Genomic DNA, 27,857 nt, shown 5'->3' on the forward strand with positions numbered 1-27,857 from the left:
TCAGTTAAGCGTCTGACTTCAGCTCAGGTCATGATCCCGCAGTTTGTGGGTTCAAGTCGCATGTTGGGCTCTGTGCTGACAGCTCAGAGCCTGGAGCCTGCTTTGGATTCTGTGTGTGTCTCTCTCTGCCCCTCCCCTGCTCAAGCTGGCTCTAAATAAACATTTAAAAAACATATTTCTTAAAAATCTTTAGGATCTATATAATTTCCATTGGACCCACTCCTAGTTCTCTCACTCTAGCCATTCAGCAATTTCTGTAGTCTCATCCTCAGTCCCAGTCCTTCGAGTCTCCCAAGACTCGTAGACTCTTCTCACTGTATTCTTCCTTAAGCAATCTCATCCTTTACCACAGTTATATTTACTGTCCTTGAAAATGTGGGCCAGCCAAGTGGTATCCTCTAGTTCGGACTTTTTTCTTGAAACTTTACTCAAAAATTCAGCTGCTCTTCCACTGGGGCTCAAATTTTACCTTCAATATAAGAATGTGTAACCAAAATGCTTGAAAAATTTCCTTCACCAATCCAGTTGCTTCTCTATGGCCTCTGAGAATAAAATTGCCTCAAGGTACCACATACCTTCCTTCATTGCTATTAAACCTGGTCCGAATCCATTGCTATCTCAAATGATCAATTACTTACTCAACCAGTTTCTTGAGTCAATCCTGAGAACTATTCATGAACCCTTTTCTCTCATTCCCTGTATCCAACCTTTCAATTACTTCTGATGCTTTAATTTTATGTTCTAAATATTTTCTACTTCTGGGGCACCTGGGTAGCTCCACTGGTTAAGCATCTGACTTGATTTCTTGGTTCAGGTCATGATCTCACAATTTGTGAGTTCAAGCCCCACATCCTGCTCTGTGCTGACTATGTGAAGCCTGCTTGGGATTCTCTCTTCCTCTCTCTGCCCCTCCCCCACTGACACACACACACACACACACACACACACACACACACACACACTCTCTCTCTCTCTCTCTCTCTCTCTCTCTCTCTCCTCCCTCCACTCCCTCCCTCCCCCCCTCAAATAAACTTTAACATTTTCTACTTCTAAACATCAATTCTCCACCACTATTGACACTACCCCACTACAAAAATCTATCAATCTATCTGCTAGACTCAGTATTTTACTTTTGCTGGAGCTTTGATCCTTTTTCTACCATGCAGTCAAGACCATCTTATCAAAATGAAAATTTTCAGTGTGACTGGGTGGCTCAGTAAGTTAAGCCTCCAACTTTGGCTCAGGTCATGATCTTAGGCTTCATGCGTTTGACTTCCGCATCAGGCTCTCTGCTAGTAGCGCGGAGCCCGCTTTGGATCCTGTCTCTCTGCCCCTTCTCCGTTCACTCTCTCTCAAGAATAAACATTAAAAAAACAATTTTTAATGAAAATTTGCAGGTCACAAACACACTACCTGTTTAAAATGTTGAAATGACTTCCCAATTTTGGGAGTGGAAAGAGAGGAACCTCAACTGGGTCTGTGAATCCGGACCTAATTGTACTTGTCTCCTCTTGCTCCATTCTTTGCATTTCACATGTGATTTCTTCCAAGGAGGGTGATCTTAAATCCATCCGCCATAATCTCGCCATCAATTCTGCCTTTCTAACAATGGTTCAGTTCAAATGTAAATTGGTCCATTCACTGATTCTCACAGATTCTGTCAAAGTAAATCGTTACATATCTATAACTTTGTTTTTATTTCACATATTTTTAAAAAACGAGGACTACTCATCAACATCTACCTCCAAGGGCGGGGCCATTTAGGGTTATTTTTTTGTTTCTTTTGTTAGCCCATAGAGGCTCCACTAGAGCAGGAACTTCTCTATTTTACTCACTCTTCATCCTCAAGTTCTGGACCTGTACCAGGCACATTGAACGGGGTAAATAAATGTTATTGAATGAATGAGTCATTGAACTAGAGAAACCACCGAAAGCCGCAACAGAGTAATCTAAATCAGTCTAATGATTAGCTCGTTTTTCATGAAAAAGTGCAACAAGCCCAATAAACTGAAGCAGTTTGTCCAAGATCACAAAGGTAATCTGTGGCACAACTAGAGAGTCCCTTCTTCTTTTGTTGCAATTTAGCACGCACACCAGAACCCGTGATGAGACAAGCGTCGCGCTCTGATTTTTCAGCCTCAGATGCATCACACGGACAACATACACTGTTTTAACACATTCTGATCTAGCCAGGCTTTCGGCACGCTTGAAAAGGACCAATCCCAGTATGCAATGCAAACAATGAGTTAACAGTCGCTTAGAAACCACATGTCCCAGCATGCCACGCTCCCGAGCAACCTCGGAAGTGACTCTGAGAGACGCCACTGTACTCTGGGAGTTGTAGTCTCTCGGGACTGGCCCGCCCTTTGTGCAGCTTCGCGGCCTGTGTTTGGAGAAAACCCTACCGGGTGGCTAAGCGCGGCCCGGAGCCCCAGCGAGCGGTGCCGCCCTACAACCTTCGCCCCCGGTCCGGCGGCCGGCTCCGCCTCTTCTCGACTCTTTCCCACAGCCCAAGATGGCGGCGGAGGTGGATTTTGGCGACCTAGAGCTGTTCGAGGCGTTTGACCACCCAGAGGAATCCATTCCGAAGCCCGTTCACACTCGCTTCAAGGACGACGACGGCGACGAGGAGGACGAGAATGGGGTCGGCGACGCGGAGCTGCGGGAGCGGCTTCGGCAGTGCGAGGAAACCATCGAGCAGCTCCGCGCCGAGAATATCCTTCCCGCTCGCTGGGCCCGGTCACCGGCGTGCGGTGGGCGGCGAGCCCTGGAAGGCGCGGGCGGAAATTCCAGGGGGGCCAGAATTCCGAATAATCTCCCTGAGGGCTGAGAGTCGAGGGTTCGCTTGCGTAAGCAGCACCGGGGGCCTCGGCGCCAGCCTCTCCTCTTCTGGGTTCCGTGTCCTGGACTTCACTCGCTCTTCCCGTCCCCCAAGCTGGAGCTGGTGTTTAGGGCTTTTTTTCAGACTGCTGCATTACAGACTGGTTACCGCTTCTCTCCTCTTCTCGAAAGTCGTCATCCGATTTTATTTTTGGCGGCCAAGCTTAAGTTCATGCAGTCATGCTGTAGTTGTGTATTAGGAGGTAACCGGATTACTCAGCCCCTTAGCGTGGGTCTGTTTTTTCGGGCGGGGCAGAAGCTAGTGGTCCTAGGATGTAGAGTTGGGGGTTCAAGGATGTGAGGCATGCACAGAGACATGGTTAATTGCCTGATTAAGATTGGGGATTCATTTTAAAGTTCTTCGACTTTTCCGTGGTGAAGGTGCCGTCGCAAAGGTTTGGGAAAAACGCGCCAAGTTTCCGTTTGCCTTCGTTACATGATTACAGCTTTTCTGGCAAGATTTGCCAGTATGTTTATTTATATTCTTACAGGTGGGTTTTTTTTTTTTTTAATTATATGCCGATGATTTCAGTTCAATTGAAACCCTGAAAGCGGCTGGTAAATCATTTTTGAAGTTTTTTTTTTTTTTTTTTTTTTTTAATGTTTGTTTATTTTTGACAGAGTGTGAGCGGGTGAGGGGCAGAGAGGGAGGGAGACACAAAATCCAAAACAGGCTCCAGGCTCTGAGCTGTCAGCACAGAGCCCCCTGCGGGGCTGGAACTCGCGAACTGTGACATCACGACCTGAGCTAAGTCGGTCACTTAAACAACTGAGCCACCCAGGCGCCCCCTTCTTTTTTGAAGGGTTTTGAAGTCCGATTTTTTTGTTTCGTGGTGCTTTTTCCCCTCTACGTTTTAATATGTAAAACTTCGAAATACAGAGAAGTTGAAAGGACTGTACTGTGAACATCCATAGTTTCCATCCTAGAGTTTTCCTTCCTTAGCAGGTTGTTTTACTGTACTTACTTTGTCGCTTATCATGCTGCTCTTTCTTAAGTGAATTGCTGTTTAACTTCTGATGGGGTGCGGTTGTTTGAATAACATTTTTGGTTCGGTCTGTTAGGTCTGTCAGTGGCTTTTGAACTATATGACCTTGTTGGAAGAGATGAAAAAACTATTTTAATGTTGGGGGTTAAATGCCTATCCCTGCAACTGAACAGGAGCTGGGTTAAGTGTGTCATTCTCGAGATTATTTGCAGGTCTTTTGATATTAACATTCTGACGCCAAAAGTGAGAGTGAGTAGTTAAAGTTTATGTTATTTATGATGTTGTTTGATGAGGGCTTGTATTCCTTAACGAGTAATAACATCAAGAACTTAAAAGAAAATTGAACATTCTGACTCGACCGAGGTATGAGATATTGCAATTACACTATTGTTGTCTTTTATTTTTTATCCTGTTGTTAATATTTAGCTATAATTTCTTTGTAAAAGGAGTATTTAGGATTTTTGTATTATTTTTCAGTGTACTCCGAAGAAATCAGTAATGATGCTTTATTTTTAATTTAATTTCTGGGGATAAAATTTGAAATCTCACAACTGCATTGAATTTTTAACGAATTTGTTATTTTGGGGGGATGTTAACTGCATTTATTGCGGTGGTCATTTTACAACATATACAAATACTGAGTCATGTTATATACCTGAATAACTTTTTTTTTTTTTAAAGATTTGGATGTTTGTTTGTTTGTTTGTTTCTTTTTTTTTTTTTTTGGAGAGAGAGAGAGAGAAAGAAAGACAGTAGGCGCAAGTGATCGAGGGGCAGAGAGAGAGAAGTGGGACTCATGTTTTACCCGCAGTGGGGCTCGAGCTCACCCCAAGCTGGTGCTCACGTTCAACCGAAGCGGGCCTCGAGCTCACCCAGTATGGAACTCGAACTCATGAACTGTGAGATCGTGCCCTGAGCCGAAGTCAGATGCTTAACGACTGAGCCACCCAGGCGCTCACCTGAATAACTTTTAAGCTGATTTAATGGGTAAAAATATTTGTGAAGCACATCCAAAAAATTTTGACTTAATGTTTCAAACAAGCCGGTTTGCCGAGCTAGCCGTTCTTACTCCACAAACGTTTCTGGGACGTCAGTTAAGATTACAGTATTGCTGCAGCTGAAAATTTACTTATGCAGTTAAAGTATGTTCATAAATAGGAATGATGCACGATTTCATTTTAGAAAGAGACATAAGTGTGCTTTTGAAGAAAGTACAGTGAGTAGGTTTGCATTCAGACCTCTGACTTTAGCAGATAGAAGATTAAATGCGGGTGTCTCTTAAAAAAATTTAACAGGTCAGTAAATCTAAAATATTTGTCTAAGTACATATTTATCATGGGGAATCGTGTTGTCAAGTTTCACAATTTGGGGTGCCTTGATGCAATGGTACATGCACTTTTTTGTTTCTGGTACCAGCTGAAGTAACCGGCTACATTGGTGACTAAAGGTTTAAAATTTCAGAATTCAGATGTATTTTGGAAAGCTCCCCATGCCCTACCTTCCTCCCTCTATGTGAGCACACTTTGTGGATCTAAACTCGCTGTTGCTTTGATATTAAATGTGTTGAATATCACTGGGATTCCTCGAAAATCATAATTTAAAAAAAAATTTTAAGTTTATTTTGAGAGAGAGAGAGAGCACATGTGGGGTAGGGGCAGAGAGAGGAGAGAGAGAATTCCAAGCAGGCTCCATTCTGTCAGCGCAGAGCCTGATGAAGGGCTCGAGCTCACAAACTGTGAGATCATGACAGTTGGGATCAAGAGTCAGATGTTTAACTGACTGAGCCACCCAGGTGCCTGAAAATCATAATTTTTTAAATATTTTTTAATGTTTATTTAAAAAATTTTTTAAATATTCATTTTTGATTGTGAGAGACAGAGTGTGAGCAGGGGAGGGGCAGAGAACGAGGGAGACACAGAATCTGAAGCAGGCTTCAGGCTTTGAGCTGTCAGCACAGAGCCCCGTGTGGGGCTCGAACTCACGGACCAGGAGATCATGACCTGAGCTGAAGCTGGGCATTTAATAGACTAAACCACCCAGGCGCCCCTAATGTTTATTCATTTTTGAGAGAGGGTGTGAGTGAGCGAGGGAGGGGCAGAGAGAGAAAGGGACAGAGGATCTGAAGCGGGCTGGCTCTCTGCTGGCTGCAGAAAACCCATTGTGGGGCTTGAACTCAGGAACTGTGAGATCATGACCTGAGCTGAAGTCGGACACAACCAACTGAGCCACCCAGGTGCCCCATTTGTTTTTAATATTCAAAGATAGGTAAGCACACTTTAGAGTTGATAATTTAAACAAATATTTATTTACAAAAGGGTTATAATCACCTGAGTTTAAATGATTATAGCATCATAGGCTTTGCCAATACACAAGGCAAGCATTAGTACCCTAAAAAAGGAATAAATTAAAATTTTTCTTTTAGAATTTGTGCTCTTCGTGATGTCATACTGATAAAGCATGCTACAGAAAACTTAGAAACAAAAAGAAATAAAATTATTTAGATAAATTTTGTACCCCAAGTCTCTTGGTTTAATCCTTATTTTTGGAACTGTCATGATCAGAAGTTTCCTTTTTGTCTGGTAAATATTATTTTTTGCTTTATATTATGAAAAATTTCAAATGTATGGAAAAGGAACAGTGCAATTAACACGTTTTCATCACTTAGATTTAACAGTTAATATTTTGCCATATTTGCTTCTCATCACATATATACATTGTACTCTAAATATTTCAACATGTAACTTTTTAGAAACAAGACTTTTTCATGCATAATCACAACACAACTATCACAGTAACTGGTATGATTTTCTTAACATTCCCAGCTCAGTCCATATTCATATTTCCCCAACTGAATGTCTTTATAGCTGATTGTGCTTGGACTCCAGTCAAGGAGTTATGCAATTGTGTGTGGTTTTTAAAAACCATCATGTATTCTTAAAAAGAGAAATTCGTGCAAATTCAAGCAAACTTCTGAACTTCTTCATATTTTACTTTTGTTTCTTGATCTGAGCAATTCCAAATATAGACTGATTTATTTCACATGCTGCGCAGGTAAAGGAATAGGAGGCAGGTGGGCAGAGGAGGAATCTGAGAGTCAGCTGGTCCAGATTACCACCGGGACATTGGATATTGTGCATTGTGCAGATTTTACAGCCAGAGCCACATCCTCTCTCTCGCTCTCTCTTTTTTTTTTTTTTTGGCAGTAATTGAAAATCAAATCCAGGAACAAGAACAATATACTTTTTACATTTCTGCTTTAGAATCCGGGATTTGGAATAATGGAATGTGCTCTGCCCTCGAAGAGGCTGAAGTGTTTCCTTGTATATTACTAAGCTAAATTCACTCTGATTTTTTAGAAATATATTCTTATAACCTGCTGGTTTATTCCGACCCTCCCTTACCCCGGCTTGTAAAGAAATGATCCATTAGATAAATGTTTTGGTTGAAAACTGGAAGATTAAGCGTAGTTTTAATTTTTTTGTGAAATATTTAAAAAACTTTTTTTAAAGATTTTATTTTTGGGGAGAGAGAGAGCAGGAGCAAGGGAGGGGCAAAGAGAAAATCTCAAGCAGGCTCCACGCTCAGCACAGAGCCCAATGTGGGGCTCAATCCCACAACCCTGGGATCAGGACCTGAGCTGAAATCAAGAGTCGGATACTCAACCGACTGAGCCATCCACGCACTCCGTTTTTGTGAAATATTTTTTAAAATATGTAAGGGATATCTCTGTGTAAAACCATTAAACTAGGTAAAATTTGATGAACACTTGGATTTTTCTTGAGAAAACCAGAGTTATTGGTGGTTCTTGATCTTATTTGTAAAATATTCTATAATCTTTGGTACTTAAGAATTACAAAAGTTACATGTTTATATATACATGTACGCATTTTACTCTGATATCTTCTAAGACTGTTTTAATTTCTGTTTTAGTGGAATATTGGTGAACGATGCTAAGTTAGATGGACCTTTATTACAGATTCTCTTTATGAACAATGTTATTTCAAAGTAAGTAACTTTCTCCTTTCTACATATAATGAGTTAATGTGTTAATGAAACATCTTCCGTTAGTATGCTGTATTTATTTGTACTTATTCCATTTTCATTCTTTTACTTAAAATTTAGGGAATCGTGGGGCTTTTTTGTTTTCTGGTTTTGTTTTTTTGAGAGAGAGAGAGAGAGAGAGAGAGGGCACAAGGGAATGAGGGGCAGAGAGAAAGAATCCCACTCAGGTTCTACACCATCAACGTGGAGCCTGAAGCAGGGCTCGAGCTCACCCCATGTGGGGTTCGAACTCATGAACCAGGAGACCATGACCTCAGCCAACTGAACCATCCAGGCACTCTAAGAGCAAGGACATTAGAGTCTATAAACATGAATTTGAATCTGGGCCCTAACTTTGTACATATGTGAGCCTGGGCAGGTCACAACCTGTCTGCATATCCGTTTCCTCACTGGAAAACAGATGCTAATAGTAACCACTTCGTAGGTAGTTAAGTGAGTACCTATAAGAGCCCAATAGCCTCTAATAAAAATAACAACTGGTACCACACCGATAAGTAATGTTAGTCGTTTCTCCCCCAGAATCAGATAACTAGGTTTACCCTGTTGGTTGTCTTCAAAGCTTACCCACATAATTTTGTGTTTGGGTGAATGTGCGAAAGAGAATTAGAGCTTTGCAGACCTTCCAGCATGATTGGGTCTAGGGTGACTCAGTGTATTCCTCCAGTGCTTGCCAGAACGTTCTGAAATGTTTTGAGGCTTTGCCCTGTCCCTTCCGCAGAGCGTGGTCGTAGACATTTCAGACAGTTGCTTGCCCCTCTCCTGAGTCACTGAATCATAATCGTTATCTTGCATACTAGGCAAGGTAAAGAAGGCAACAGCATATGTTAGTTAGAGTGTTAGCTGTGTGGCAGGCCCATCACCTACCTATCTCTGCCTAGGTGGAACCTGCCGCTCTCAGGGGTGGGGACGCTGGATGGTGAGGGTGGCAGTAGCAAGGTGCTGGGCACAGCTGGGCGTGAGCACTGTCATCATCATTGGATTCGAATCCGCGTCCACTCTAGCCCATGGCAATCTCATTTCTGGACCACGTGTCTGCCATTTTGCCTGCAGAGATCTTGGAGTGTCAGAGCTAAAGAGACCTGAAAGATCAAGTCTGGTGAAGAGCAAGATGGCTGCCCCACTGCGGCCAAGCTGGGTTCCGCGGGCCCCTCCTGAACCGAGCGTTAACAAATAGTTGATGAAAGCGGTTCTTGACCTGGGAAGCTGGAGAAAGTAGACCTCAGTAGTTTCTCTGCTTCATTTTGTGTTTCCATTGCATTGTGGTGTTTTGGGTTTTTTTTTGTTTTTTTCCCAGTTTAACATTTATATAGTATTTCCTTCTGTGTGGATAGGGAGTCTCTGGGAGGAAGATAGGAAGAATGTACTGGCTGTCTTTTCATCGCAGAGAAGGTGGCTGGGGCACAGACCAGGAAGGAAGCTTTTCATTATGTAACCCCTTTACTTCTTTTGGATTTTGAACCATGTTTTATATAGATTATGTATTCAAAATTTAAATATGTAAAATTTATAAATAAAATCCATTTATTCTCAGCACAAATATTTGCCACCGTTACATGCCTAGCACTACCTTAGGTTCCCATAATCATTATGTTAACTCGGCAACAATGTATATTTCTTTTTCTGAGGAATAAGTTCCTGAGTGTTACAGAATCAGTGATTTGATAAACCTCTGAAAATCAAGTTAACAGCATTTACTCCTGACATCTTCTAATAATGCATAAGATTTCAGTCTATTCAGTGTCTCACTCTGCATTCTGACTGTTGTGTCCTCTCATGCAGGCAATACCATCAAGAAATAGAGGAATTTGTGTCAAATTTAGTAAAAAGATTTGAGGAACAGCAGAAAAATGATGTGGAAAAGACTTCCTTTAATCTTTTGCCCCAGGTATTTCAAACTTAAGAGACTTTAAGATTAACAGGTTATGCTTTTCACTGCCGTCTGTTAGGCCACAGGGATCCTCTTGTACCCTCGTGAAAATGACTTAAGTGCAACCACTGTGTCCTACACCTGAAACTAATATAACATTGTATGTCAAGTACAACTAAAAAAAGAAAAAACAGGATTGTTAAAACTGTTCACCTCCCATCCTTCAACTGGGCTTCCTTCATTGGTCTGACCAGTACAGCCACAGGCGATTCCTTTGTATTGTGGCTCCTTTTCTCGGGGGAGTCCTAGACCTGGCTACACTCAAAATTAGTCTTTTACCACCCCCCCCCCACCATTTCCTCACTTGGACACGTGGTTTGAGCCAGAAAATTAATTTTAAGGCAGAAAAAAAAAATCTGTATTTCTGGAGTTTATAAAAGATGAATTATTTTTCTCTAAAACCAACAGGTTTACCTGCTATCCTATTTTCCCCTCTGCTTATTGGAAAAAATCAATAGCGTGCCCAAAGAAATCTGAGAAATTTCACTACGTGAATATCAGAGCGTGAATTTATATTTTAAAAAATCAGAATTATGATTTCTGGGCTTTTTTTTTTTTTAAATTAAAAGTTACGGTAAGTAGAGTCTGTCAAATAAGGGTTGTTAGCTGTGTATCCTGAGAATTGGGAGAACAGAGAATTCTGAGTAATTAAATTTTTATCACCTTGAGTTTTTACATCTCTTACACAATTTTTAAAGATTTAAGAAACAAAATACATTTAACAATAAGAACCATACAAGGAGTTTTGATTCAAGGAGCACTTCAGAATTTTGTAGTGGAGGGAGGTCTATGAGAGTTCTATCATCAGTATTGACCACTAATGTAAAATCATAAATGTTTTAGTCTTTCTGGTTATCTGGTTTTAAGATCGTCTACTTTGTCAATTTCAGCGTTGAGAGTTTAAATATTTAATTCGTTCAATTTAATACATGAATTAATACTCCGTAACACAAAAGTCATAGTCTACACTAATGCTTCAGAAGGCGCTGTCTTTTGTATCTTTTATAATTTTTAAATTCTCCCTCTTGTGAAATTTATTTCACAAACCTCCCTAGCTTTCAAACTTACCGTAATTGTGACAGTGTTGAATTCAGAACTTTATATACCTTAGTGGTATGTATTAGAAAATAAAGGGGTGTGTTTCAATTTCTAATATTTGAAATTTGAACTAGTTAAAAATTGGTTACCTTCTATAACTGTTTTTCTTTGTGTTAGCCATCTAGTGTTATGCTAGAAGAGGACCATAAAGTGGAAGAATCGTGTGCCATTAAAAACAACAAGGAAGCTTTTAGTGTAAGTTTGGACATTTTAGTTTTGAATCCTGCAAAAACATGTTTTCTATCCTGTGTCATTTGGGTGGCATTGAAATGATAAGGTGGCATAGCCATGTGTCATCAGTTGATCACCACCCTTTCATGAAACTGTTACAAGCAACAGTTTAGGCTTCAGCCTCTAGATGATATGGTTCACTTTCTAATAATTACGGATACGCGATAGACAGACGTCGGAGGACTTTATTTTTGTCCTGGCGAACTTTTTTTGCACGTGCGTTTCATGAACGCGGATGATGATCTGGAGCGCGTGCTTGTTGCACGTACAGATGGGGAAGGATAAGTAAGCAATGTAACAGATGGCAGATAGGAGATTAAAAATGTTGACAACCTCAAGTGGCGGGTGAAAAATCGAAGAGGCATAACAGGGATGAGCCTACCCTTAGGCCTTTTGGTACCTGTGCGGAATTCCACCGTGTCAGTGCGATGTCGCGGTGTGATTTTGCAACTTCGGTTTTTTTAAGATGATGATGAAATCCCGGATTCTGTTCGAGGCAGACTAGTTTTCATGTGTAGGGAGTGACGTGCCCCATTGACCTACCACAATCTTAAGGACGTGGGGCCGCTGGGACCGTGAAGGGCCCACAGCCTTACTGCAGAGATTGACGGGGGATAGCGTGTCTCTGCAGATGTGATCGAGGCGTCATGTTAGATCACTCTGTGTGGTGCCGGGCGGGAGGACCGGGACCAGCGACTGCGTGGAACGCAAGCAGGCACAGTGCAACTCAGCCTTCAGTGCAAACTTCTGTCAGAGATGTGAATACGAAGTGGTCGGACTCGTTTAAGAAAAGCGAATTCCACCTTACCCAAAGAAGTCAAAGACTGAGATGCTATCCAAGCGCTTTAAAGAAAGAATTTGAACTATGTAACTCTTCATGTCCCTTCTAACTCTAGGGTTCTGGGCTAGAGAGTGGTACCTGCCTGGAAAGTGGGACTATTGTGTATTATTAATTTACTTCTTTAATAAATACTAATAAATACAGAATGTTCTCTTGTCAGGGACCCTTCTGGGTTCCAGAGACAGCAACGAAAAAAAAGGGCAAAGTCTCTGCTCTCATTGAATTACATTCTAGTGGGGCAAGAAACTAGGTGAGGCTAAGGACTTAGAGGGTAACTGTGGGGCATTTGGTTTGTATGGTGAGTAGATAGCGACAGCCTCTCTGAGCTGATAACAGAATAAATTGAGGGAGTGAGCCATCAGGCGGTGAAGAGTATTCCAGACTCCAGGCAGTAGGAACAGTGAGTGGAAAGCCCTGGGGCAGAAGGGCACACTGACGTGTTGCTCACTATTTACCAGGTACTGTTCGAAGCTCATTACAGATATGCTCGTGAAGGTACTACTAGTATCCTCTTTTTACAGATGAGGAAACAGATGTGGAGAGCTAAGTAACTTGCCCTGAGTCCCTTAGCTCGTAAGTGACAAAGCCAGGGCGTGAATCCAGGCCTTCTGATTCTGGAGCAGATCGAAATCTTTATATTGCCTCCTAAGCAACAGTAAGGGCTTTGGGTGTTACTCTGAGATGAGAAGTCCCTGGAGGATTTTAAGTAGAAATGTGACATGATACGACTTGAATTTTTAAAAGAGCTGGCTTCTCTGTGGAGAACAGTGTGTAGCTGGTTACATGTGGAAGCTGGAAACTGGCTAAGTGACTCTGTTGATCTCAGGTGAGAGAAGATGGCAGGTCAGTCTAGAAGACCAGGGCTGGACGTGAGCAGTGGTTAGAAGCTGGATCTACCTTGAAGGTAGAACTGACCAAATGTGTTGACGAATTGGACGCATAGAACACAAAAGCGAGGGAGTCGTCAAAATGATGCGCGTTTTTGGTCTGAGCAGCTAGAATGAGGTCCTTCCCTTTCCTGTGATGGGAAAAGCTGGTGGGAGGCGCAGCTTTGGAGTGGAATGGGAATCTGGTTCAGTTTTAAATAGGTGAGTCTGCATGTCCTGGAAACCTGTCTGTTGGCACTTGAATCTACAAGATTGGAGTTGAGGCAGAACCGGATATTTGGGGTGTCCCATATACTCATACTTCATACCATGGGCCTGGACGAATCACCTCAAGAGTGCAGGTAGAGAGGGGGACTGGACCGAGTCTCACAGAAGATGGAGAGATGAGAAGGATTGGTCAGCAAGGTAGGAAGAACACTGAGAGAATGGTGTCCCGGAAGCCAGAAGAAGTGGCTGACCTGTGTCCGTCGTCGCTGACAGGTTAAGGTGAAGACTGAGCCGTCCACTGAATTTGGCTGCATGGGGCCCATGGGGGAGCTTAGCACCATGAAGGAGACAGAAGCCTTTCTGGAGATGTTCAAGAGAGAATGGCAGGGCCATCTGAGGAAAAAAGTGGGGGTGCTGGTTTAGAGGAAAAGAGATTAAATCAACGCCATCTAAATGCAACATGTGAACCTTAAGTTCTTGCTTGGAAAAAAAATAAAGCCTAGAAAAGGCATCTTGGGACCAGTTGGGAGAACTGAGTACAGAATGGATATAGATGGTGTTACGAATTTATTAACTTTCTTAGGTGTGACAGTGGTATTGTGGCTTGTAGGAGAATGTTCTTGTGCTCAGAAGACCCATCCTGAAGTGTTTAGGGATGAAGCGTCACGAAAATAGTCTGTCGCTGGTTATGTGTAGAAGCTGGAAGCCGGTTAGGAAGTTACCGTATTAATCTCAGGCGAGAGACAATAATGGCTTAGACTAAGATGATGGTGGTGGCTTGCTCTCTCCCGGTGGCTCAGCAAAAAGTAAGTGTGCGCGTGTACCTGTGTGTGTGTGTGTGTGTGTGTGTGCGTGTGGGTGCACGTAAGGTATCCACAATTGTTGGATCTAAGAGAGTAAGTACATACCTGGGTGTTCACTGTAGCATTTTCTCGACTTTTCTGTATGAATTCCTCCCCGCCCCCGAATTGGAGAGGAAGGAAAAGAGTGAGCGGGAGGGGAAGGAAATAGTAAATACTTTTCTGCATTGTCTTGCTGCCAAGGGAAGCGAGGAGACGGGTGATTGAAGTCTGAGGAGAGTGCAGCTGACGGTCACCATCTCCTGGAGAGGGAAACTGTGACCTCGGCGACACAGGGGCATTTAAAGATGGAGCTTTTTACCTGCACCTCCAAGTCTGGCTCCTTTAGGGAGTTGAGTATGACTTCTAATCATTTCCTCCAAAATTAAAGCGTTAAAACAATTAATCATAGTATTTAATGTCTTTTTTTCCTGCTTAAATAGCAATATTTTTTGACTTGTTTTCTGCAGGTTGTAGGAAGTGTCCTGTATTTTACTAATTTTTGCCTTGATAAATTGGGGCAACCGCTTCTAAATGAAAACCCTCAGCTTACCGAAGGATGGGAAATACCTAAGTATCCTACATAGTGAATGAAGATCTTTTATGCATCTTGCCATTAAGTTCACCTTTTAAAAAAATTTACCAAATTTTGCAGACTATGATAACTGTTCCTTAATAAAATTCACTAAAGGTACCAGCAAGTCTTCAGCCACATTGTTTCTCTAGAAGGGCAAGAAATACAAGTAAAGGCAAAAAGGTTTGTGTGGGGAGTTGTTTTTGTTTCCTTCTTCTTTTTAAAACTTTTTTAACCAAAACCATAAACTCTTTTAGCTTGAAAAATTAATATTCTTTATTGCTGGCTTACTATAAAGAAGTTATAGATTGAGCTAGAATTTTAATATGTAGACATATTAAATGTTTAAATTAGTCATCTGTTTATTGGAATTCATTGGTTCACGCCTGATATGCTTGGGTGGGTGGAAAGTGTCATTGTTGCTGTCAGTTTGGTTGCTGTCTTATAACCATCTGCCCCTTCCTGAGTCACCTAAAGGAAATACAATCTGTTTGCCTCGGTTCTTCTGTTATTAACCACTGACAAAACCCAGAGGTGACAGATTAGTTGGGAACATAAGGGTTCTTGGTTAAAAGACTCGGATAAAAGTACTGTTTGTTTAAACCACTGAGTACAGGAGGTGAAAGCGTACTCACTGTTGCAGATGTTTGTAATCTGTGATCTGCGTGCTTTCTTTCTCTCTGATACACTTTGCTGTCATGATTGTATTGATTTGCTTTTATGTCTAATTTACATTATGCAAATCTTTGTTTTTTGACCAAATAGGCCAAAGCCTCACTGTTTCAATTGTGGTTCTGAAGAACATCAAATGAAAGATTGCCCAATGGTAAATTTTTCTCCTATAAAAAAAAAAAATCTTTGAATTAGAGCTTTCTAATGTTTTCAGCACATTTCTGGCATTGTGTGAGATGAAGAAGCTAGCTGCGATAACTTTCTTTCGGTCCTTGAATTTGAAAGCTTTTCAAGTTTGTACTTAAATTTTAAGACATTGGATTTTTAAAACTGATAACTCGTTACAGTATTCTGTATTTGAGATGAATGACATATGAGAGTTAATTTTTAGAGTTGATTCTAAAAACTTGATTTTAGGTTAAGATAATAGGTGATAAGAAATTAAAATGACTGCTTCTCTTCCTTGCTGTATTTTTCTAATATTTACACTGTCTTTTATACTTGTTACACATTAAAACTGGAATAGTCTGTTTGCTTGACCTGAAACAGAGTGTTTAGTTTTATTTAATTTCTGAAGTACTTCTAAACTGCTCGTTACCATTTTTCTCAACTGCGTTATGCTCCAGCCTCGGAATGCTGCTCGGATAAGTGAAAAAAGAAAAGCGTATCTGGACGCCTGCAGTGAGACAAACAGTCAGAATTTTCAGCAGCGATACCACGCGGAAGAGGTGGAGGAGAGATTTGGAAGATTCAAGCCGGGAGTCATTAGGTACCTCTGTCATTTTAGTGGAGAGCGTCATTTCGGCTTCAGCAGTATTTGGAACGTTCTGCGTATCCAGAGGGTGATGGTCGGTGTGTAGGTCTGCTCTGGCAGCGCCTAGATAATGCGCATCTGTTCGTTCAGAAACTTTCACTGCAACCTCAACCGTGTATCTGTTAAGCACCGGGTCACTGTGTGGAACCCATGACACGGAGTTGTTTTAACACATCGGGGACGGTATGTGTTTTAATCCAAACAAGAATACGGTATTTTCTTATTCCTCTTTTGTTTTTACATAGCGAGGAACTTCAGGATGCATTGGGCGTGACAGACAAGAGCCTTCCGCCTTTTATATATCGAATGCGCCAGCTGGGGTACCCGCCGGGGTGGCTCAAGGAGGCCGAGCTGGAGGGCTCCGGGCTTGCGCTCTATGATGGGAAAGGTATAGTACGTGAAGTTAGATAAGTCGGCCCAAATGTTATTGTGAGAGAGGGAGAGAGTGTGTGTGTGTGTGTGTGTGTGTGCGCGCGCGCACGTGCACGTGTGTGTAATGAGAGAGCTACAGTAATATCTGATAGGAATGGCTGGCTTGATCAGTGTGTGCTGAGGGAACTAAAAACTATCACAATGGTGTTTCCTTCGTTTTACAAAGAAGGAACTAAAACCTCAAGAATTACCAGATGGTTGGTTATCTGGACCTGCTCCAGATATTTGACTATGCAGGCCAAAGAATCAGCTCTCCAGCTGGTCCTCGTAAGCTCTTGCCTTGCTCGGAAGTGGTAACAGAAATCTGTTCATCAGTGAATGCCAGGAGACCTAAAATACAGGATACATAAATCCTCTCGTAATCTAGAACCCGTCTCTTAGGTATCTGCTGTAGAGGAATAATCACACATGTGCACAAGGAAAATATGGGTATGTGTTTTTGTAGCATTGAATATGATAGTGAGAAATTGAAAGCAACATTAAGGCTCTAAAGAAGAATGGCTAACTAAACCGTGGTAGATCTGGGCTGTGGGATCTCTGTGGTAACTAAGGAGGAGAGTGCATCTGTGAGCTGACATGACAAACTCTCTGTGCGATGCTGAGTTTCTGCCCAACATACCTATCATGTCATTCAGAGAATCCCACTTGGATGAAACAGTGCTCTTTGTTTTTTCTGAGGACTGATTTATAAGTGTTTTGGTTTTTTTTTTTAATGTCTCTTTATTTTTGAGAGAGAGAAAGAGGGAGTCAGAGCATGAGTGGGGAGGGGCAGAGAGAGAGGGAAACATGGAATCCGAAGCGGGCTCCAGGCTCTGAGCTGTCAGCACAGACCTTGATGCAGGGCTCAAACCCACGAACCGTGAGATCATGACCTGAGCCGAAGTCAGACGCTTAACCGAGTCATCCAGGCACCCCAAAAGTATTTTTTTAAATGTTTATTTTGAGAGAGAGAGAGAGAGCATTAGCAGGTAGCAGAGAGAGGGGGGACAGAGGATCCTTAGCAGGCTCCTGGCTGATAGCAGAGAACCTGATGTGAGGCTCGAACTCACAAACTGGGAGATCATGACCTGAGCCGAAGTTGGACATTTAACTGACTGAGGCACCCTCCAGTTAGATTTTCGATTCAGACTCATTGAAGCCTTTCCTGACCACCTTATTTAAGTATATCTCTCATTGGCCTGCCAGTCTTTTATCACTGGACCCTGTCTGTTTCTTTCATGCCCTATATATTTATTTCTCTGTTCTATTTCTCTACTTCTATTTTCCTAGCTAGACAGTCAGGTTTGTAATTGCTAAAACCATTCATATTTTATTCACCAGTATATCCCCTGGCATATAGCACGGTACCCGCAATGTGGTAGATGTTAAATAAATACTTTTTAAAAAAGTCTTCACCCATACAGCAGACTCAACAGTGGTTCCCCCCGGGGAAAGAAAGAGGATTGGCCTTGAGATTATAGTTTATCTCTAATCCCCTAAATCTTTTAAAAATGAAAATATTTCTCTATATTACCTAGATATTTAAAAATATTTTTATTTTTTATTTTATTTTTTAAAAATTTTTTTTAACTTTTTTTTTTTTTTAATGTTTATTTATTTTTGAGAGAGAGAGAGAGTCAGAGCACAAGCAGGGGAGGGGCAAAGAGAGAGGGAGACATAGAATCCAAACTAGGTCCAGGCTCTGAGCTGTCAGCATAGAGCCTGACGCGGGGCTCAAACTCACGAATGGTGAGATCGACCTGAGCCGAAATCGGGTGCTCAACCGACTGAGCCACCCAGGCGCCCCTAAAAACATTTTTAAAAATTCACCAAGCTACTCCTTTTCAGTTAGTGCCAAAGAGGTATTTAGGACAGCCCTTTTAATATATCCCCAAGTCATGCAGGCATTCAAGTTTTCTGTAGGTGCTTGAATTTCTGTTGTTTTCTCAAGTTGTCTCTCTTTCTTAGTTTGTTTGATTAGAGATTCTTTGGATAAACGTTGTGGATGGTTGAAGTCTTTTGGATGTATTTCAATTGGCTGAGCCATCCTAAGCCTTTTTTAATCTATAGATACCCTTCCTTGTTTTTAACAAAGCCACATTTTGTCCTTTCGGGTTTTCGAGATTTTGCTGATGCATCTCCGTGGTGTGTTATTTTAGCATGTTCCTCTGTCCCTGTCTTTATTGTAATGGAATCAGTCACTGGTGGTCGTTGCCTATCTATACTTGCTAATGATGGGTTGCAAAATGGTTATATACTCATTCTTTTAATACTTCTTATTAGCTAGAATACTTCTATAAAGAGAAACTTCTCATAAACCGTTTCATTACCTTACGTATATAGACACCATAGGACCGGCAAAATAAACGTATGATTTACTTAGTAGTTTTCAAGATAGTAAAGTGTTTCCCAAGTATCCTTCTCTCATCTGTAAAGTGGTTTTGTAAAGTAGTACATACCTCTTAAGGTTGTGATGAAGATTACCAGAGTTAATACTTACAGGCCATTTAAAACATAATCTGGTACATAATAAGACTTAGAGAAATGTTTGTTAAATGAAGACATCAGAATAGAGCATCAGGCAGGTCATTGGGTCAGCACACACTAGACTTCTAAGAAACCCATGGAAGAACCCAGGTTTCCAAGATTTTCAGTATTCATTTACTATCAAAGTATTCTCTCCACATTGTTTAAAAGTTTCTAATCTAAACATTGTGATTGAAGCCATTCTCAGAATAATTATTCTCAGAATAATTCTGTTGCCTTGAATATAAGTACTTTCCTAGTGTACTTTTGGTCCGGAGAGGGATTTATATTGGCATCTAGCAATGTTAACCTTCTGATGGTCTCTGACAGATGGTGCTGATGGGGAAGCAGAAGCTGGAGAAGCACAACAGAATAAAAGTGTCACTTACGATCTCTCGAAATTGGTAAACTACCCAGGTTTTAATATATCTACTCCCAGAGGAATTCCAGATGTAAGTACACCGTGTTTTCATTCTTATGGGATATGACGTTATTGTAAGGATTGTTAAGAATTGTTAGCTTATAAAAAAAAAAAAAGGATCGTTAGCTTATGTAGCAGTTACTGTGACATGAAGAAGTAAATGTGTCACTTGTTCAGCTTTGTAACTTCCTATACGTTGTCTAGAATTTTAAGTGATACCTTGTGTTCATTCAAAAATTTTTTTTTCTGATTTATGCCCTACGAAAAGGAGTTAAAATGATTAAATTCTGTAAATCTAAAACTGTTCTAAAATCATGCTTTAAAAACATGGGATGGTTCTGAGGCAGTATTGTAAGTTGTTTGGAATTACTTGGAAAGTAAATTTATGCCTTTAATAAATCTAAGTTAATATAACTCCTTTTCCTATCCTATAATTCCTTTTCCGCTTTTTTCATTCCAAAGTAAAATTTCTCATTCCATATGAGAATGGTTTCTGCATTTACTTAATCTTTTCCAACTTTCATCTTCTATTTCAAGACTCAACAATGACCTGTTGTGGTGATGGTGTGGTTGTATTTTAAGTTTATTTATTTATATCGTGAGAGAGCGAGAGCGCGCCTGTGTGCGTGCCCAAGCCTGGGAGGGGCAGAGGAAGGAGTGCAAGAATCCCAAGCAGGCTTTGCACTGTCAGCGAAGAGCCTGACACAGGGCTCGAACTCGTGAACCATGAGGTCATGACCTGAGCCAAAGTCAGATGCATAAACCGACTGAGCCACCTAGGCACCTGGTGTGGTGGTTGCATAAAAAAATGCATTTTTAGGTGTCCGTAGAAACTGGGAAGCAAAGAAACCAAAGGTCCGAACTTAGAATCTAGTGAACAGATATGAAGACAAGTGTGTAATTAATTAAGAGCCAAACTGCATGGCACAAACCATCAGTGCCTCTGGAAATGGTCCTAGTACCAGCTGACCTCAGAGTCCTCTGGGAAGTGCTCGGTAGAAGTATGCCTTTTTTTTTGTTTTAATTTTTCTATTATTATTATTATTATTATTATTATTATTATTATTATTACTATATTTTTAAAGTTTATTTTGAGAGAGAGAGCAAGAGAGAGAGAAAATCCCAAGCAGCACTGTACCAGCATCACTGAGCCTGACATGGGGCTCAAACTCACAAGCTGCAAGATCATGACCTGAACCAAGATCAAGAGTCAGACATTTAGCCAACTGAGCTACCAAGGCATCCCTTTTTAAGTTTGTTTATTTTTGAGGGGGGGAAGAGGAGCAGAGAGAGGGAATCTGACGTGGACTTGAACCCGTGAACTATGAGATGACCTCCGCCAAAGTTGGACGCTCAACTGACTGAGCCACCCACGCGTGCCTTTTTTTTTTTTTTTTTTTTTTTTTAATTTTAGAGAGAGTGGGTGTGACTAGGGAAAGGGATAGAGAGAGGGCGAGGGAATCTTAAGCAGGCTCCACACTCAGTGCAGAGCCCAACACGGGGCTCGATCCTACAACCCGGGATCATGACCTGAGCTGAAATCAAGAGCCGATCGTTCAACCAACTGAGCCACCCAGGCACCCCGGAAATGCACATTCTTGAGTCCCACCCTTAGACTTAACTGACTTGACCCTGGAATCTGGAGGTTTGACAGGAGCCCCAAATGATTCTTCTTGAGAACCCCTGTTGCACGTGCTCATAGAGATGAGAGAGAGGGAAGGGATGTTGAACCTTAAAGATGAATGCCGGGTTTGGAAAGGGAAAGAACAGAAGCTGGAAAGTTGTAGGAGAGGTGAGCCTTGAGGGGCCCTGTAAGCCGGGCCAGTGCGTGCAAGGACGGGGAGAGGGAGGCCGGAAGAGAGTCCGCTCGTCACTGCGTACAGCTTCTGCTTGTAGTGGGTGGAACCTTTTGGGGCCAAGTGATTTTGTCAAGTAAGCTTTTAGTGTTCGCTTCTGATCATGTTGCCGGCAGGGTTGGGTGGCTGGGTTTTTTGTTTTGTTTTGTTTTTCCTTCAGTGCACCATCCTTTTCGTTAATTCCCCAGAAAAGGAAATGTAATTTGAGACCTCCATTTTACAGAATGTCAAAGTATGATGTTTTCCAAATACAGGCTTGTTTTTTTTCCTTGTCTTCTCACCATTAGGAATGGAGGATGTTTGGGTCCATACCGATGCAGGCGTGTCAGCAGAAGGACGTGTTTGCCAATTACCTGACTTCTAACTTCCAAGCGGTAAATAGCTTCTCAGGGTGAGGTTGATAAAAATTGACTGCCTTTTGTTGGTGGACTTTTGTAACTCATCAGCGTCTTCTTGCTCTTTGGCTTTGCTTCGAAAGCACTCTGTGCCTTCTGATGCATCCAAAGGAAAAGGGCAGCTGCATTCACCATTTACCTACGCTTTGCTCCACATTGGTTTTCTGCGGGGTGGAAGGGAAGGACTGGAGTCTCCTCCTTCTGCCCCGTTAACTTGTGCTTGGCTTGGCCCCTCCATCAGCCGAGCGTGAGGTCTGGCGGCAAGAGGTCTTCATCCCAGTCCAGCCCAAGCAGTCCAAAGAAGCAGAGGAAGGAGAGCAGCTCAGCAGCCTCCCCCGCGGACATGGAGCTCGACTCAGGTGGGTCTCCTCCTGCGGTCTCAATCTCACCGAGAAGGTAGAGGGATCGAGCACGCTCCTGAGTTCCAGGAGGAAGGCTGGGCCGGTTTGAGCACTAATGAAATGCTTTGATTCTGTCCTTGGAGATGAGAGTGACACCCCCTCGTACTGATAAAAGGTAAGGTGGGAGAGAGCTTGGTGTGAGGGCCATGCCGGCCGGTTAACTGAGTTCCTGAGTCAGGCGATCCTTGCCGCCCAGTCCCAGTGGTCCTGATCCGGACCGGGCCCTCGGATGGGGGCAGGGCCCTGGGACAGGCGGTGGAGAGTGTCCCGCTTCGGCAGCTCTATCCCAAGAGGAGGAAGGGCAGAGCTGAGCCAGGCTTTCCCAGGGAAGAAGGACCATGAGGAATATCTGCCCTCCTGGAAATGCACAGTGGAACAAAGGACCTGCCCTCTGATACTCCTCTGGCTTTTTATTCTCTTAATCCTCTGGGCTTAACCATGGAAGTGGTGGCCATGCAGCACTGTGACAGCCCTTCTCAGCATGTCAGCAGTGGGTCAGGAGAGTCATGCACGCACCTTTCCGAGTCCCCCACCCCTAGAACTGTCCACGCTTCCTTTGGGCTTCCCCTTGGGACTGCTGGGGTATAGTTTAGATGTTGCCCCCAGAAAGCTCTGGAATGAATCAGAACTTTATGTTAACTTGATAAATTCCAAAGCTGCTCTGAGTCCCAGACTGAAAACTCATTCCTTGCTCTACCTCCCATCCTAAAATATGACCAGCCACTTTGGTCCTTATAGCTGGCACATGTTTTGAAGTGAGGTTAAATGGCAACATTAAGATACAATGAATGTTGGGGCACCTGGGTGGCTCAGTCTGTCAAGTGTCCGACTCTTGGTTTTGGCTCAGGGCATGACCTCACAGTTCATGTGCAGGAGACCCGCATTGGGCTCTGCGCTGAATTTTCTCTCTCTCTCTTTCTCTGCCCCTCCTGCACACATGCTCGCTCGCTCTCTCCCTCTCTCAGAATAAATAAATAAACTTTAAAAAAAAGGAAAAAGAAGATAAAATGAATGTAGATACCTTAATAATAAATGCTATCTACTAATGTAAATTGCCCTGATTTGATTGTGAGGGATTCACCTGTCTTATTTTCAAATTCCCAGAGAAAATTTATAAGACCAGTGCTCTAACCCCTGAGCTATGGAGCCTCATCCTTACCAGAGAAAATTTAAAGGTCACAGATTAAATCCCCTTAAAATCCAAAATCAAAGCCCCCCAAACCATTTTCCCCAATTTTTTACTTTGCTTAGTCTCAGCCATAGGAGTTCTTTTTTTTTTATTTTATTTTTTTATTTTTTTAACGTTTTATTTATTTTTGAGACAGGGAGAGACAGAGCATGAACGGGGGAGGGTCAGAGAGAGGGAGACACAGAATCCGAAACAGGCTCCAGGCTCTGAGCTGTCAGCACAGAGCCCGACGCAGGGCTCGAACTCACGGACCACAAGATCATGACCTGAGCCAAAGTCAGCCGCTTAACCGACTGAGCCACCCAGGCGCCCCTCAGCCATAGGAGTTCTTGATGCCAGAGTTCACACGCCAGGCTTTTAGTACCTACAGCCTGACATCAGTGTCCATTCTCACTTTATTTTGCCCGAAGCAGTGCTCAAATACGAATCATGTGATTATGACCTGAGCTGAAATCTAAGGGTTGGATGCTTAACTGATTGAGCCACCCAGGCTCCCCCCACCCTTTTCTTAAGTATATTTTTTTGAATTTGCCTAATTTTTAAAACCTGTGCTGTTTTGGATACCTCTACTAGACCCTGAGGATAGGAAGATTCATGAGACACAACTGCCGCCCTTAGTTTCCACTCTGTGTGGAAACTGCGTCACCTAGGGAGTACAGAGGTATAAACCCCATTTTAATATAAATGTGGTGACCTGTGGTGATCCATACAGAGCCCCAGAGCTGGTTACACGTATTTTAGTGTCAGAGGGGACAAACCAAGCAGCTGTGCTGGATGAGGTCATAGACCCCGATGAAGAAGGACTTTGAGCTGCATCCGGAGGGATAAATTCAGGGATTTACCATGGAGATGAGCAGGGTGAGGACATTTGAGTCCATGGGAAATGCAGATGCAGACGCGTGAGACATCACGGCGCACTGGTCCAAAAGCAGAGTGACACCTGGGGTTTCAGCCTGGCAGAAGAAATAACGTGGTGCGAGGAGGCAAATTCGTGGTCATAGAGGGCCTTGTGAGGCACAGAGGAGATCAGACCAGCCTTTGTCCTGATGGAAAGCACTGAAGGTTTCTAACGAGGTGGGAAGGTTAATGGGCCCAGACTCATGCTTCACAAAGATAGTAGTTTGGAGAATGGATATAAGGAAGAGGAGTCCAAAGCACAGACGATGCCAGGATTCCTGAAATAAGGTCTTGGCTGCGACGGTCTGCCAGAGAGAGTAGGCCCCAGGGAGCCGAGGACTGGGGGCGGGGTGCAGAGGGAGACGAGGGCCTCTCTGGCGATTAGCAGGTTCCGTGTGGGCGACTTCAGCCAGATACCACTGGTGGCGCCATAGTGGGAACAGCATGAAGGAGCGGAGTCCGGATTCGAGGAAAAGTTCGGATCTGTTACGTCTGGGACATACAGGTGGTGATGACCATTGACCCGTGAGCTACACGAACCCGCAGTTGAGGCAGGCAGGCAGGACCAGAGGTGCAGAACTGGGGAATAAGCCAGAGTGTACCCCACCCCGTCTCCTCCGTTTTGTCTCCTTCAGCAGCCCCGCCAGCAGCGTTTCCAGTCGTTGTCCCACCACACTTTCCCAGGAACCCCGTTCTGCAGCTCCCGCAGACAGCCTGGGGACCACTCGCGCCTCCGCACGGAGGCCGACTCTCTGTCCCCTCACTCTGAAACGCTGCATGGGGCCAACGGGTGGATTTCCCGTTTCCTTCAAGCTCCTGGTGCCGGAAGAGCCTGTGGCGCTCCCTGCGGGCGTTCTTTCCAGGTGCTGGTGGTTATGGAGCCTCCAGGGCGTCCCCTCTCCAGCCGGTGATCTCTGGCCATTGACTCTCCGGGCACACCTGAGTTCAGACACCAACTGCTGTGACAGCTGGAAGTATCACAACTTTTTTCTTTCAGATGCGGAGGTCCCTCACGGCTCTCCCAGCGGCGAAGCTTTCCAGTTTCAGCCACCGCCGCCCCCTGGCACTCCCCCTCCTCTGCCCCAGGGGACTCCGCCGCCCATCTTCACCCCTCCGCTCCCCAAGGGCACCCCGCCGCTGACTCCCAGCGACTCACCCCAGACCAGGACAGCGTCGGCAGCTATGGATGAGGACTCACTGACCCTGGAAGAACTTGAAGAGCAGCAGAGGCGGATATGGGCGGCCCTCGAGCAGGCCGAGAGCGTGAACAGTGATTCCGATATTCCCGTGGACACACCTTTAACTGGGAATTCGGTTGCCTCTTCGCCTTGTCCAAATGAGCTAGACCTCCCTGTCCCAGAGGGAAAACCCTCTGAAAAGCAGATGCCTGATGAGCCCGAGGTACCAGACACTTGTACAGAAAAGTCGGAAGTTGAACATTCTCTGAGCCCAGACCCTGAGCCGACATTGCTTTGCCAGAAGGAAAAGGAAGAGTCTATTCAGATGGACTCTAAAGATGATGCCCTTCTTGATAACGGCAACGTTGTGTCGAACTGTGACATTAGTAATGGAGGCAGTCAGAAGCTCCTTCATGTGGACTCCAGTCCTTCAGCCACTAAAGTTCATAGTCCTGTACCTGACATGAGCAAGTTTGCAACTGGAATAACGCCATTTGAATTTGAGAACATGGCAGAATCCACTGGAATGTACCTCAGGATAAGAAACTTGTTAAAGAACTCGCCCCGAAACCAGCAGAAAAACAAAAAGGCTTCTGAATAACTCCTTGACATAGCGCCACGAGCTATTTAATTATCTATAACTTTGTGTTCTGTTCATTAGTACCAAATGGAGATGAGATTGTTTTCCTGTTTGTCCCTCCCGTGTTTAAAAATCTATCCAAGGCTTAATTGTGGCCTTAAGTCGGGCCTATTTTAAAGAACAGAAAGACCGGGCTTGCTGGTTTACTATATTTTATTCTCATTGCTAAAAACTTGCGGGGACGGGATGTAAGTCCGAGCTGGTTTAGAGATAGTTCGTTAAGGTTTATACTACTTTTGGGTCGTGAGTGTCTGTCAGGAGTGATGGTTTTTATCTGTCTTTTGTACATTGATTTCCCTTTCTACATTTTGCTAATTATCCTGTATATAAGTTTAATATATCACTTTTTAAAAAGAAAAAAATTCTAACCATTTTAAATGCATATTTCAACTCTGACAACCAAATGAGAAAAATCAGGGATGAGCAGCTTTATCCCATTTGGGGTATTTTTGTAAGTGATTTACACACATCAATTTTAATAACACTTTTACTTTTTTTGTAACTTCATTCTTCATATAAGTTTGCTATACAGGTGCGTTCATCTTTGTGTACAAAGGTTTAATAAATTAGCTTTCATATACATAATCTAAGACTCTGAATACAAAAAAAGTGATTCACAGTTAGTGTACCCAACGTTGTAAGTTTGGAAGTAAATTATGTGGTTGCAAAAATTAGTGGTAGCAAAGAAAATCTAGGAAAATGCAAGTTTGAGTGTTTTCAGTGTTATTTCAGCCTTAACTATAGAGACAGCAAAATCTTTTAAAGTACTTATTTTGGAAAAAAAAAAAAAAAATGAGGGCAGCTAGCCTTTGTACAAAAATAACTTTCTAAATTTGAACCTTAAGATAATTAATGCTTAAAAATAAAAAAATAGACATAAACAAATTGCTTTTAATTGTCAGATATATAACATGGAGATGAATTATGGTTTTTTTTTGTATTTAAATGGAATGCCATCACATTGTTACAGTCGCATCCCTGAAAATAAACACACAGCTGATCTTGAACTTTTAGTCTCAGGTAGTGTGATCTTGCTCTCAGGCCAGCAGAGGGAGCCAACTACAGCCATTCTGGACCATTCCAGATTTCCTTTTCATTTTGAGGACTTGAATAACCAAATTTACTCTTCTATAAAGAATAAAGGGAAAGACAATCGTATGAAAAGGACAGTTTATTTTCAAGCCCCTCACAGAACATGCTAGAAATTGAGTAAAATGTTAAGTCCTTTTTGGCTTCTTTCTCTGTGTTGAAATACGTAAGAAAGTTTACATAGTGCTTTTATATATGTTATCTTACTCTCTTTCTGTCAAGTAAATGTATTATATCACCACTTAAGTATGTAAGAGGAAACCGGTGGCCTTGAGGGTTACAGGGACTTGTCAGCATAGAAGTGGCCTTCAGCTAAGGACCCGCGTCTTCCCCGAATCCTAGAAGTAGCTAAGTGCCCCCATAAGTACCACACCGGAACACCAGAGATACCTAGCCGTTCTCTCCTTAGCAGGAGCCACAGATCTCATGTTAAGGTGTTTTGGTGGTGGTACCCCATTTTCACAATCCCCATATTAGGTAGGTGGGATTAACTTGACATTTTAGAGGAAATGCCTACGACCCACAGCTGTAAGTCACCTAGGTGCTCTGACCCTCGAGCCCACGCTTTAACCATGTGCTGCCTCCTTATCAAAAGCTCTGTAAAAGCCCTGGTTTCTCCACAATTGGCTTCTACCTTTTCTACTCGTTCAGTTACTTATTGAGGACACAACTTACGTTGCTCTATGTACTTTGGGGCATTCAAATGAGAAAATGATAGAATCTGCCTCAGGGAGCCTGCACGCGCAGAAGGTGGAGGCTCTTAGACCCGAGACTCACTACGTGGCCGCCTAAAGAGGACAAGGTACTAGGACCATTTGGGGAAGCAGGAGAAGCAC

At 42.9% G+C, this 27,857-nt stretch overlaps 1 protein-coding gene and 1 non-coding gene across 8 annotated transcripts; both read left to right on the top strand.

The window, feature by feature from the left end:
• Positions 1-2,269: 2,269 nt before the first annotated feature.
• ZCCHC8 (zinc finger CCHC-type containing 8) lies at positions 2,270-25,976 on the top strand. 7 transcript variants are annotated; one of them, XM_042910071.1, is made up of 14 exons: positions 2,270-2,714; positions 4,187-4,229; positions 7,797-7,871; positions 9,708-9,813; positions 11,071-11,148; positions 14,429-14,532; positions 14,650-14,715; positions 15,298-15,358; positions 15,831-15,973; positions 16,264-16,406; positions 19,286-19,407; positions 21,520-21,606; positions 21,869-21,986; positions 25,112-25,976. In XM_042910071.1, exons 1-14 carry the CDS (start codon positions 2,516-2,518, stop codon positions 25,891-25,893), a joined length of 2,127 nt encoding a protein of 708 aa, XP_042766005.1. In that variant the 5' UTR covers positions 2,270-2,515; the 3' UTR covers positions 25,894-25,976. The 7 variants fall into 7 exon arrangements, with proteins under 7 accessions (XP_042766005.1, XP_042766006.1, XP_042766010.1 ...); XM_042910074.1 differs by lacking the exons at positions 2,270-2,714; positions 4,187-4,229 and adding exons at positions 3,614-3,826; positions 5,049-5,161; XM_042910073.1 differs by lacking the exon at positions 2,270-2,714 and adding an exon at positions 5,049-5,161 and having other exon boundaries at positions 3,836-4,229.
• LOC122204309 lies at positions 8,540-8,674 on the top strand. Its single transcript, XR_006195605.1, has one exon. It is a non-coding gene; the product is annotated as a small nucleolar RNA SNORA9 (small nucleolar RNA).
• Positions 25,977-27,857: the final 1,881 nt, after the last annotated feature.

Source organism: Panthera leo, chromosome D3, assembly GCF_018350215.1.
Source record: "Panthera leo isolate Ple1 chromosome D3, P.leo_Ple1_pat1.1, whole genome shotgun sequence".
In the NCBI taxonomy this organism is placed as follows: domain Eukaryota; kingdom Metazoa; phylum Chordata; class Mammalia; order Carnivora; family Felidae; genus Panthera; species Panthera leo.